Here is a 13,435-nt window from a genome sequence, read left to right on the forward strand (position 1 = left end):
CTCTCTGCTCATCCTCCAGGATCCTCTGGCAGCTACATCCCTGAGACAGGCTGATAGGCTCACTATATTAGAATTAGCTCAGCTGAGAGTACAGGAAAACCCAAAATAAGAGTGGCTCAATCCAGACAGAAGCCTATTTCTCTCTCAATTTTCCAGACATATAGAGATAATCTGTCCAAGGCCAGTATGGCATTTCATGGTGCCACGGACCCAGGTCCCAACTCTCCTTTGCTCTACCAAGGGGAGTTTCCATTCCCCAGGTCACCTCATGGTCCAAGATAGCTGCTGAACTGCAACCATCACATATGCATTCCCACCAGCAGAAAGGAGAGCCAAAAGAAAGAGTTCACGCTCTCTCCCTTTAAGAACATTTCCCAGAGATCAGCTCGTTGGTGCTTTGTGACCACCTACAGGGGTGGGATAGGGAAGATGGGAGGGAGACGCAAGAGGGAGGAGATATGGGGCTATTTGTATATGTATAGCTGATTCACTTTGTTATAAAGCAGAAACTAACACACCATTGTAAAGCAATTATACCCCAATAAAGATGTTTAAAAAAAAAGTAAAGTTTGGGCTAAGGTATTGGATAATGCAAAGGTATCAATGCAATTACTGTGCTACCTTAACAATGAAGAATTCTGTAAAAGGAATTTACCTTCTTCGTGTCCTAGAAGAGAGATAAATGTGCTTTTTACTAGAATAAGCCTTCTTGAGGACAAGGACACTGCTGTATCCCAAAGGCCCCAAATGATGTCTGGAATAAAGTAGGCACTTAAGAAAAAAAAATTAAAGGACACTTCCCAGAAGTTGCACCCTCCACTTCCACTTCTATCCCTTTCTCACATAGCCACAACAAACTGCAAAGAAGGCAGAAAAATGTAGTCTTTTTTCTGGGTAGCCAGGTGCCCAACTAAAAAGTGGCATTCTACCTACTGAGGAAAAGAGAGGGAACAGGCATTGGGGGAGTACTAGCAGTCAGTGCTGCACTAAGTCACTGCTAAGCCCACCACGCACAACAGCTCCTCACCTTGCCGCATGCCAAGCATCTAGACCTTCTTCCAGAGTCTGGTTCACCCCAGATGACCAATGAATGTTTCCATGACTGAACACAGCGGCTGGACGTTTCTGGGATGTGTATTGTTTTTCCAGGTAAGCTGGAAGTAGTTTCAGATCAAGGACCCTATGTTAGCTCTTTTGTATTCACCTCTGCCAACCTCCTCCCCAGCGTCCAGGTGCCAGGCACACTGCTAGGCACATTTACACCAAGCCCGGCCCTAACTCTGCTCTTTCCACTCCTTCCCAGGCCCTTACAGAGGACTGTCTATTGCTAACATGTGGCTAAGTGCACTTGGCAGGGAGACGCTTTAAAAGACCAATACATCATCTGCTCCTGGACTAGGCCTGAGCAAATGGATCTATCTTCCCCAAAAGGAAGGAGTTTTAAAAAATTAAAATGGCAGAAAATAAATAAATAATAGATGACCATCAATCTGGAAACACTTCCCTCATTCTCTCTCTTTTTTTTTTGGCTGCACTGCACTGCTTGTGGGATTTTTAGTTACCCGACGAGGGATCTAACCCAGGCCCTCAGCAATGAGAGCATGGAGTCCTAACCACCGGATCGCCAGGGAAATACCCTTTCCTTCATTCTTTGATTTAATTTTTTTTTTTTTTTTTTTTTTTGCGCAATACGCAGGCCTCTCACTGCTGTGGCCTCTCCCGCTGCAGAGCACAGGCTCCAGACGTGCAGGCTCAGCGGCCATGGCTCACGTGCCCTGCCGCTCCGTGGCATGTGGGATCTTCCCGGACCGGGGCACGAACCCGTGTCCCCTGCTTCGGCAGGCGGACTCTCAACCACTGCGCCACCAGGGAAGCCCTATTTAATAATTTTTTTATTGACCACCTGCTATGCGCCTGATGCTCTGCTAGGTACCCAAGAATCAGTGGATGGATAAACAAGGTCCTACTGTATAGAACAGGGAACCATATTCAATATCCTGTGATAAACCATAATGGAAGAGAATATTTTAAAAGAATATATAGGGACTTCCCTGGTGGAGCAGTGCTTAAGAATCCGCCTGCCAGTGCAGGGGACACGGGTTCGAGCCCTGGTCCAGGAAGATCCCACATGCCGCGGAGCAACTAAGCCCATGCGCCACAACTACTGAGCCTGCGCTCTAGAGCCCGCAAGCCACAACTGCTGAGCCCACGTGCCACAACTGCTGAAGCCTGTGTGCCTAGAGCTCCTGCTCAGCAACAAGAGAAGCCACCGCAATGAGAAACACACTCACCGCAACGAAGAGTAGCCCCTGCTTGCTCGCCACAACTAGAGAAAGCCCGCACACAGCAACGAAGACCCAACGCAGCCAAAAATAAATAAATAAATAAAACATTTTTTTAAAAGACTATATATATATACACGTATAACTGAATCGCTTTGCTGTACAGAAGAAATTAACACAACACTGTAAATTAACTATACTTCAATTTAAAAAAAAAAAAAAAAGAATCAGTGAAGAGCCAGGCATATATGAAGGGGTCCTCGCCCCCATGGAGCTTACAGTCTATCAGATAAGGTAGACATTAGTAAAATATCGCTGCAGATGAATAAATGACTGCAATCTACAAGAAATGCTTTGAGAACTTATTCTAGAAATACCCCACCTGACCTGTGGAGTCCAGGGGCTTTCCTGCCGAAGCTGCATTTGGGCTGCACTCTGCAGAATCCCTAGGAAGCTCGGAAGCCCACAAAGAAAAGCCGTCATGTTCCAAGCAGACAACAGCATGTGCAATGGCCCTGTGAGGAAGGAATGTGATGTGAGTGCTAAGCCGCACCACTGAGTCAGAGAGAGCGTGGGGGTGGGGGGGTGGGGGGGGCACTGAGGAGGGCGGGGGGGGGGGGCTGAGCAGGCCCAGGCGGTGGGCCAAGGCAGGGCTTGGGGCTTTATCCTGGGCGGCAACATTGCGGGGAGTAAGTAGGAGAGTAACTGAATCCGATTTGCATTTTCTTTTTTTTTTAATAAAGTGAATGGTTTATTTATTTATTTATTTATTTTTGGCTGCGTTGGGTCTCTGTTGCTGCACGTGGGCTTTTCTCTAGTTGCGGTGAGTGGGGACTACTCTTCCTTGTGGTGCGCGGGCTTCAGTTGTTGTGACCCACGGCTCTAGAGCGCAGGCTCAGTAGCTGTGACGCACGGGTCCTGTTGCTCCGCGGCATGTGGGATCTTCCCAGACCAGGGCTCGAACCCGTGTCCCCTGCATTGGCAGGCAGACTCTCAACCACTGCACCACCAGGAAGCCCTGCGTTTTCTTTTGATTTGCATTTTTAAAAGTTCACCTTGCAGACATAGAAAACAAACTTATGGTTACCAAAGGGGATATGGGAGAGGGGCCAGGGATAAATTAGGAGCTGAGGATTAACAAATACACACTGCTCTATATAAAACAGATAAAGGGCTTCCCTGGTGGCGCAGTGGTTAAGAATCTGCCTGCCGATGCAGGGGACACGGGTTCGTGCCCCGGTCCGGGAAGATCCCACATGCCGCGGAGCGGCTAGGCCCGTGAGCCATGGCCGCTGAGCCTGTGCGCCCGGAGCCTGTGCTCCGCAACGGGAGAGGCCACAACAGTGAGAGGCCCAGTTACTGCAAAAAAAAAAAAAAAAAAAACAGATAAAAAAGTTTCCACTGTATAGCACAGGGAACTGGATTTAATATCTTGTAATAACCTAGAATGAAAAAGAATCTAGAAAAGAAGAGAGAGAGAGAGAGAGAAATCACTCTGCTGTACACCAGAAATTAACACAACATTGTAAGTCAACTATACTTCAATTAAAAAAAAAAAAAGCACCCTGGCAAGGGGCCCAAGGGACTCTCCTATGACACAGGAAGTGTTCTATATCACAGTGTGATTGTAAGTAGAAATCCATCGAGTACTTTCTGCATTCTATTACATTTAGTATTATACCTGAGCAAAAAAATAACAAAGGGGGCTGTGACTGGCCAAGCCTGGCTCCCTCCACCCTTGTGGCCCCAGAGAAGAGGTGCTGTGAGGGTCGCACCTACCAAAACCACAGGGTTGGAGCTGGAAAAACAGCTCCTGAAAGAAGAGAGATTTTAATACCTGCCTCACAGGATCTTGGGAGGTTGAAACGCGCTGAAGCAGAGATCTGCCACCAAGTAGGCGTTAAAGAAATGCTAGCGCTCGTCCTTCCTCGGCGTCTCCTGTAAATGAGAATTGGAGGGCCGGCTCCATTACATCACTAAATACTGAAAGGTAGATGAGATGGTGTCTCCTAAAGGCCGAGTGTCCTTGATGACACAGTCGATGCACAATAACCAGGAAAGGAAGGGGGCGGGGGAGAGGGAAAGGGAATTCTCCCTGGAGCTTTCCTGCCCTTCCCTAAGCAAGCAGCAGGTCAGGTCGGGGGTGTGGAAACTCCAGGAGAACATTGGTGGGGCCTTTGGCTGCCTGCCCGCCCCCTCCCCAACCACGTGCCCACCGCCAGGGGGCAGGGCCCGGTAAGACAGGTGGCTGGCTTCCAGGAGGATCGGGTGGGCCACAGTTGAAACTGCTGACTTGGGTCCTCAGTGGGCAAGAGATCTCTCTCACTGGGTACTGCGCCTGCTCTGGGCTCTAACACCACTCTCTGGGCTCCGGGGACCTGGTAAGATGGCCAGTCACACATGAGCAGAGGGCAGAAGGTTGGTATGGTTTTATGAAATTTTTCTTTCAGTTATATAGATATAAACATTTGCAGGTTGTGATAAAAATGAATTTCGTACTGAGAGCTGCTGCCACAGTAGTTAGAGTCACTGCTCTAGATAATGGTACTGTTAAGTTTTATCGTGGAAGAGTGAAGTCCTTTATTGTGACAGAGTCCAGAACCCTGGCCCTGGTCCCAGGACTGGGTGGAGGGGGCGGAGGAGGTAGAATGCCTGGGCTCGGTCTGGAAGCAGCTCCATTGAGGTGGGCAGCTAGGGGAGGTAGTGAGATGGGCCCTTGGGTGGGAGCCCAGGGCCTGGGAAGCCTAGACCCCAGGGAAAGGAGCCCTGGGAGACCTCACAGCAGGACCAGAACCTGAGCTTCCTGCGCCAGGCTGTCCCAATGACTGGACCCTCTGCATGGGTTTGTTCATTCTCCTTTAGTGTTTGGGAAAGTCTGAAAATGCCCCCATCTCAGCCATTCTAAGTGAGGGCATGTTCCACACTTAGTTCAGCACTAAGGGGCCAGCGTGTCTGCCGGGTAGTCCACGGGTGGTGGCAGTGGAGCCACTGCTCCACCCAGCCCCGCTCCTGCCCCAACAAGACAAGCAAAAACCCTTTACACACTTCACAGGACCCATCCACACCCAAATACACACAGCACGCCCTCCACCTGCAAACACAGAACGCACACACCCTTTACACACTCAGCTGTATATGGTACAAACACTGCAGGTAAATGGGTGGAAAGGGGTGGTGAGGTACCATGGGGGTGGGCGTGACTGTGAGTGAAACACGGAAGGGGCCATCTGTCAATGCCAAATCCTATACTATCTTGGCTTTTAGAAATTGTGGGTGTGACATACCCAGCTGCTGAGAATGGACTCTGGGCCTCTGAAGGGACGGGAAAACCAGGATTCCTTGCCCCCAGCTGCTAAGGAATGAAGATGTACAAAAACACCTCTGGCCACCGAGGAAATGCCATGTGCCTGGCTGAGGAGGAGGACAGGCTGGAGAACTGGACGGTCCTGGGTTCGAATCCCAGTCAGCCACTTTTTAATTAGGCCAATTGCTTGGTCTCTCTGGACCTGGTCCTGAGGCCGACCTCCTGTGAGGTCTACGGGAAAGGAAATCTCCTGATACTCCAATCTAAAACCTGCTCTGTGCCCCAACAGGGTTTGTTGCCCAGATCAAATGAAATGGGGTATCTGAAACCAAGGCATCAACGAGGTTTTTCAGCAAAGTCTCCCTGGAGGAGGTCAGACTTTCCTCCACGTGTCCCCCAACCCCAGCCTTCTGATCCCAGAGGGAGGCCTCCTGACCACCTGTCTCCCACCCCATTGACAGACAAGGGCTGCACACAGCAAAATGTGCTGGCAGAGCCAGCTGAAGCTTTATTCTGAAAAAGACACTTGGATTGGCTTCTGGGGGGGCATGGGCAAGAGAGGGAGCCCCAGGCAGTTGACTCCCCCAGGGGTGGGCTAAGGACAGGACTGAGCCTCAGGTCTTTGGTTCCAACACTCCCCTGCACAACTCCTTCTTGCAGGAGCAAGTGAGCTGGGGAGGCTGGGAGGGATCGCGGGAGCCTTTCACTTAGGCAGGATGTCAGAGGACTCGGACACCAGCTTCCCATCACGGGTCTCAATCTTCTTCACAACCACAGCCTTGGAACTGGTACGGCTGAAGGAGCCAGAGCCCCCTCCAGAGCCCAAGCTGGACTGGTAGGAGCTCAGGCCGTAGTTGAAGCCAGGGTTCCCATAGGGTGAGGTCAGCCCACCTGGTCAGGAACAGAGGCAGCCACGTGAGCACAGGAGCCCATGCGCACATCAGGGGCCACGCCCCCTTCTCCCTGCTACTCCGGACCGGACGTGGTCCCCAGGGATAGGGAACCCCCCTAGTTCACTCCTCCAAGATGGTTGGGGAAAACCAGGAGCAGGGCAGGAGAGAGCTTTGCTATCAGCTACGTGACCTTGGACAAGGCATTTAACTGGGCCCCAGCTTCCTCAGCTATACCGGAGGGAACTGTATAGGAGCTGCCTCCTGCCCTGCCCCCCCAGGACCAGGACACTCACCTGAGTACCCGCTGGTGGTCTTGGTGTGGATGCTCATGTTCTGCATCCCAGATTCCAGCCTGTACCCAGAGGACACATGGGATGTCAGGACCAACCCCTGGCCCTATCCCAGGACAACAGGACTCAAGTCCCACCCCTCCCCACCCCAGGTCCCAGGGATGGGGCGCCAGGGCCAGTCAGAGAACGCCCACACCCACCGGCTCTCCTCGCCCTCCAGCAGCTTGCGGTAGGTGGCGATCTCCACGTCCAGGGCCAGCTTGACGTTCATCAGCTCCTGGTATTCGCGCAGCTGCCGCGCCATGTCCTGCTTGGCGGTTCTCAGCGCGGCCTCCAGCTCGGCCAGCTTGGCCTGAGCATCCTTGACGGCCAGCTCCCCACGCTGCTCCGCATCGGCAATGGCGGCCTCCAGGGAAGCCCTCTGGCGGGGAGGGGACGGGTAAGCAGTTAGAGCAGAGTCTGCTTGCCTCCTCCCCTCCTCCCCCTGCACCCGCTCTCCCTTTCCCCTCCTTTAGGGACCCCCTCTCCCCGACCTGGACTAACCAACTCCACCTGGCTCAATCCAAGAAAATGCTACAGGTGGGCGAGAGTGAGGAAGCGGAACGGGGAAACATGAGCAGCTTCCAGCCACTTCCCCGCGCAAACTTCTCACCTGGGACGCTGTGCGGTGTTATCCCCACCCCCAGCTGGACTAGATCTCTGCTTTCTAAACTTCCTTAAAGCATCAGAGCCCAATCTTACCCTGATATATAAGACAGATACAATAAAGCAGGCTTGGGGGACCCATCCTGGACCCCCAACCTACCTGCCCGGCCCCTCACACGGGGGCCTCCTCAGCACCCCTCAGCCTCCCAGGAGCAGTCTGGACTCCAGCTGCCCCTCCAACTCCTGACTCTGGTCTAGGATTCCTTCCCCAATCCCCAGACCCCTCACTCCTCCTGCATTATCTCCTCTCACCCGGAGGTGTCCCAAGACCCTCTCCCACCCCCAGCCCAGCCCGTACCTGGCCTTTGAGGCCCTCGATCTCAGCCTGGAGTTGGTTGATGTTCCGGTTCATCTCGGAAATCTCCGTCTTCGTGCGACGGAGGTCATCCCCGTGCTTCCCAGCCAAGGTCTGCAGCTCCTTGTACTGCAGATGTGAGACAAGGAGTGAGGTTGAGAGGGGACCCCCCGGTCCCTCCGAGGGAGAATGCCCTCTCGGCCAAGTCACCAGAACCCAGGTCATCTCTCCCCTACCCGCCTCTACACCTCTGGGCACGGGGACGCCCCTGTCCCCCAGCACTACGCTGCAGCCCAGCTCGCAGCAGGCAGAGTCCAGTTTGAAATCCTGCTCCCTCCTCAAGGACTAGGGCACAGAACCTGCCAGAAGGGGAACACCAGCCTATAGTGACGCTGCTCTTCACCTTCATCTGGTACATGGTCTCGGCCTCAGCCCGGCTGCGGTTGGCGATCTCCTCATACTGGGCCTTGACCTCGGCGATGATGCCATCCAGGTCCAGAGAGCGGCTGTTGTCCATGGACAGGACCACGGAGGTGTCAGAAATCTGCGACTGCATCTCGCGGATCTCCTGTGGTGGGGAAGGGAGGTGGTGAGGCCCTGGGCCCGCATACAAGGAGTTCCCTTCTGCGGAAGGGCCTTCCATAAAGGACAAGACAGTGGGAGTTAGGGCTGGAGAGAAGGCAAAGTTCCTAAAGAAGGAAAATGGGTCAAAGACCTGGAACTTGGAGGGAAGTAAAGATGAAATGAGGCCAGGATAAAAGGAAATCTGGCTTTGGGCGAGAAACCAGAGGGGCAGAGCCCTTCCGTGCTCTCAGCTACCAGTATGGCGTCCACAGAGGGCTCTCATTCGGCCCAAAGAATCTAACTAAGGCCCTGGGGACAGAGCAGGCCTGAGCTGCAGCTGGGTCACCACTCTGTGTATGGTGACCTTGGACAGGCTATTTCAGTTCTCTGAGCCCATTTTCTCAACTGTGAAGTGGGATAATAAACCCTCCCTCATGCAGGGGGACAGAACATATAGAACATCCATGCCGGGCTACTATTGGCAGCTGTAATTATTCAGTGGTGGGCCCTTGTCTGTTGGTGCGCTGGGGGCTGGGAGGGGCCTCTGATGGGGCTGGGGAACCTCAGTCACCAGTGCCCAAGAACGTACCTCTTCATACAGTTGCCTGTAGAAGTTGATCTCGTCAGTCAGCCCTTCCAGGCGGGACTCCAGCTCTACCTTGTTCATGTAAGCTTCATCCACATCCTGCGGGGCAGGGGGAGGGGAGCCTGAGCTGAGTGCCCACTCCTGACGCCAAGCCAGGGGCACCCAACGGCCTGGACTTGGAACTTTCTAACTAATTGTCTTTCCCACCTCACTATGTGTGGCCTGACCCAGTCCAGTCTCTGCCCCATCACACCTGCATCCCCAGCCCCAGCACTCTTACCTCTGCTTCCTACACACACCCTTCCCTCTCCCCCACTCCCCTCCCCCTCCCCTCCTCCTTCCCCTCCAGGAAGCCTTCTATAGCCAGACCTCAAATTCTACTGCTCCGTTTTCTTAACCATGTTCCAACATTGATGTCCAGAGTTCTGTCCAAATACACCTAACTACCTCTCTGTCCTTCTATGCTAGATACCTAGGAGGCACCCAAATGTCGTCCCATTACTTAGAAACATTTAGGAACAGAAAGCCTCTAGCCTGAGTCTCTAAGCGCCAGCCTCCAGTGTCTGGTGGGGGAATGGGTACTCCCTCACCTTCTTGATGATGACAAATTCATTCTCCATGTCTGTGCGCTTTTGGATCTCTTCCTCATACCTGGTGAGACAGATATAATCAGAGGATGGAGGCAAAGGTGAGGTTGCTGTGGGTCTTTCCAGGGGAACAAGGATAGCTAGAAAATTCAGTTAATGGAAATGCAAGAAGATATGAGATGGCTGGTCTGGTCCTTCTGCCCCAACCAGCTACTGTTTCCCCACCCTTACTCCATGCTATCATCAGCCAGTGGGGGGCCTGGAGCAGGAAATCTCTCTCCAGATCCACGAATACACATTGGATTAGGCATATGAGGAGGATTAGCAACAGGCACTGACATGAAACCTCAGACAGAACTTTCTGGAATGTGCTGGAAATCAGGGGTAAGGAAGAAATAGAGTCTAGGGCTATTAGTATACAAGAGAGCCTGTTGGCTACCTCTGTCTCCCATTTTAGGTTTACTGTGTAAACATTAGCAGATAATTTGTTGTCCAAATTGGGACAGCTCTGAGATTGAAGGGGCAAGGGAGGTGCTATTAACAATGGGCATAAACCTAGACTGTCCTGAGAAAACCTTGTCCTGGGGTCACTCTAATTATATAAGACTGCACTGCCCAGCAAGCAGAGGGCCTTGGTGTCTTAGGCCTCTGGTCCCAAGGGGCCAGGCAGGGTGGGATGACAGAGGCTCACTTGGTCTTGAAGTCCTCCACCAGCCCCTGCATGTTGCCAAGCTCCACTTCCAGCTTCAGCTTCTCCTGGGCCAGGGTTTCCAGCTGCCGCCGGAGGTTGTTGATGTAGCTCTCAAACATGTTGTCTATGTTGCTCCGGGCTGTCTTCTGCTGCTGCAGGAGGTTCCATTTGGTCTCCAAAATCTTGTTCTGCTGCTCCAGGTGCCGCACCTGCACGATGAGGCAGAAAGGTCCACATCGCACATCAGGCCAGGGCTCAAAGTCTGGCATGAAGCAAGCACTGTCTTTTCCCCTCATCCAACTCCCCAAGCAGTGGGGTCTCGGGAACCCCATTAGTGCTGAGTTGGGGGGAAAGAAGGGGATACATGGTTGTAAGAGGATAGCTAGCAGTTTATGTTGAAGCTATATTTGCAAAACAAATGGTTCTTATCTACTTCGATTGTAATATTGCAGTCAATAAAAGTAGCCAAGTTTTAATTAACACTTTATATATGATTAAAAAAATGTAGATTGTTCACAGCAAATAATATTATCATCATGATTATTATTTGGAGTGGCTTTGAGGGACTTATTGACTATAAGGAAACTTTAGCCCTACAGCCTGGAGAGCATTCGCCAGAAGACCTAGGTTTTAGCCAAACACTGCTACCTGATCTTGAATTACTTCCCCTCTCTGAGCCTGGGTCTCCTCAGCCCTGCAATGGCTTAGAAGAACTCAGGCGAGCCCTATCCAGAGCCCCACCCCTGTGCAGAAGTCACTTTTAGCCAGGGAAGAGGCAAGAAACAAGGTAAATCTGTCTGCAAACTGAAGACCCTCCTCCCCACAGCCCTTCCTTTGAGCTCAACATCCAACCCCACCCTACCCTACCCTACCCCGAATCCACAACCCTGTCCTCCTGTCCCAAACACAAAGGTCCTAGGTTCCTTGGGGCTCAAGGAATCCAGATTTTAGGATGAAATTAAGGCACGTTGGAAGGGAAATTTTTAAAAAGAAAGAATAATAAACTGGTTCCAAGAAGAGGAAGGACTTTTTTTCTTTTCTTTTTTTTTTTAAGTCAACCCAAAGTTGGACTTCTTTTAAATTGGGAGGACTCAGAAGGTTATTTTAAGGGTCTGGTCCAGATCCAGCAAATCTCTCTCTGTAAATCTCTTTCTTCCCCAGCTCATTCTGCCCCAAAATTATAAAAACTAAGTGATAATAACATTTAGCCTTATTAGACTGTTTAATGTAGGCCAAACACTGCTAAGCTCTTACATTTTATGCTTGAATAGGCAAAACCTCTTTGACTTAGGGATTAGCGTGCCCATTTTGTAGATGAGGAAATCAGATTTAGCAAGGTAGTCCATCCAAGGAAAGGGCAGAGCACTGGGAACCTTCGGCCTGTGCTTAGCTACTCACTGGGAGGACCCCAGCGCTAGCAAAACGCAGTCAAGAAGTAAAGTGAAGGTTGCTTAAAGCCAAGGAACCAGCAAGCACTTCCCAAAATCTGGGGAGCGCCGGTTTCCCGGGGGACTCCAATTCCTAAAGGCGCTAATCTGCCCCAGGATTTCCCTCCTTCCGCTCCCAAAATGCCTCCCAGGAGCTAGTCAGCAGGGAGGGGCTGAGCCTCCAGCGCGCTGGGGGCCCTGGGGCCCCTGAGGAGGCAAACCCCCGAGGCTGCAAAACCCGGCCTGGCGCCTTCCATGGGAAAGCAGAGCCAGTTCGTTGGGGCGGAGCCGGGGTAGTAGGGAAGAGTGAGAGGGGACCAGGGCCGAGCGGGGAGAGGGGTTAGCGGACAGACGCCTTATCTAAAGCCGTAAATCGTGGGGTTTAACAGGACGTGAAACGCAGGTGGGGTGTCGCACGCCCGCAGACTTTGAATCCTGGATGGGCTTTTCCGAAGCCAGGCCCTGGCGTCCACCCCACACCGATACACGCCCCCAGGCAGAGGAGCGTGTCCCCAGTACCGCGGGCCTCGGCCCCGCCCGGCGCCGCCCACATGGCCGGCTCCCGGGGCCCTGGCCAAGTTATGACTCATCTTGATGCCCCCAACACTTGGGCCCCGGTACGCCGAAGGCCTGGATCAATATTTGCCTGTTTGAATCAAGACAGCCGCTTTCTTCTCCCAGAATCCTATCAATCTCCTATTAAAAAAAAAAAAAATTTAAAGCACGGGAGCACTGTTGAGAAGCCCTTGGGGCCATGCTAGGGAGAAGGGTGAACCTGAGGGAGGAACTGCCCTCCCACACGCCAGCTGAACAGCTGGGACTCTTCCAGAGCTGAAAGCTTTACAGACGATCAGACCCCCAGTTGGGGTGAGATGGGCGAGTGAGGGAGGGAGCCCCAAGATTTAGAGTCCGAAGCCGCCCGGACCCCCTCTCTATCCCTTCCCCAGCCCAAACCAAAGTGCATGGGGCCGGGGGAGGGCGCCGAGACATCCGTCGGAAGCGGGAGCGGTGCCAGAGTGGGTGGGGCCCAGCAGGACGCCAGGGAGGGGCTGGAGATGTGCCCACCGAGGGTGGGGTGACCAAGAGAAAGGGCTGGGATCCTGGTCCGGCCCCAGGCACCGCGGGCCACGCAGGGGGAGCCCTCACCTTGTCGATGAAGGAGGCGAACTTGTTGTTCAGGGTCTTGATCTGCTCCTTCTCCTGGGTGCGCACGGCCTGGATGTCGGGGTCCACCTCCAGCTTGAGGGGGCTCAGCAGGCTCTGGTTCACCGTGACAGCTGTGATGCCCCCCAGACCCGGGGCCCCACTGTAACCTGCAGCCAGACTCATGCTGCTGCCCAGGCCGCCCCGGAAGCTGCCGCTGCTGCCCACCCGGGAGAAGGCCGAGGAGCTGATGCGGGTGCCCGGCCCACTGGTGTACGAGCGGCTGCTGAAGGACCGGGGGCCGGAGGTGGACACCTTGTAGGACTTCTGGGTCACCCTGATGGACATGGTGGAGGCTGGAGAGGAGGCGAGCAGGCTGAGGCACACAGAGACTCGAGGAGTTGCGAAGCTGCTCCTAGGTGGGGTGCAGCTCCCCGGATGGCCTCTTATAAGAAAGAGCCCAGCCCAGGAGGAGGGGATCGGCCTTGTAGCTGAGTGGCTAGGCCCTGAGGGGGCAGGGCCTAACCTGACACCTGCCACCTACAGGCCGGACTCAGGTGGGGGCAGCAGAGAGCTGCGCCCGCCGGGAGCCCACCCCTGCACCACCGCAGAGCCCAGGAAAAGGTAACTCCGTGAATGTGAGACGTGCAAGGGCTGCCAGGCTCTAC

The 13,435-nt window shown here is 53.3% G+C and overlaps 1 protein-coding gene across 1 annotated transcript; it reads right to left on the bottom strand.

Annotated features, from left to right (window-relative positions):
* Positions 1-6,063: 6,063 nt before the first annotated feature.
* Positions 6,064-13,194, bottom strand: KRT8 (keratin 8). The gene is made up of 9 exons (XM_082666234.1): positions 12,771-13,194; positions 10,198-10,406; positions 9,510-9,570; positions 8,923-9,018; positions 8,173-8,337; positions 7,773-7,898; positions 6,970-7,190; positions 6,773-6,831; positions 6,064-6,477 (listed from the first exon to the last, which is right to left on the bottom strand). Exons 1-9 carry the CDS (start codon positions 13,113-13,115, stop codon positions 6,290-6,292), a joined length of 1,470 nt encoding a protein of 489 aa, XP_082522360.1. The 5' UTR covers positions 13,116-13,194; the 3' UTR covers positions 6,064-6,289.
* Positions 13,195-13,435: the final 241 nt, after the last annotated feature.

This window comes from Grampus griseus, assembly GCF_964374135.1.
Source record: "Grampus griseus genome assembly, chromosome: 11".
NCBI lineage: Eukaryota > Metazoa > Chordata > Mammalia > Artiodactyla > Delphinidae > Grampus > Grampus griseus.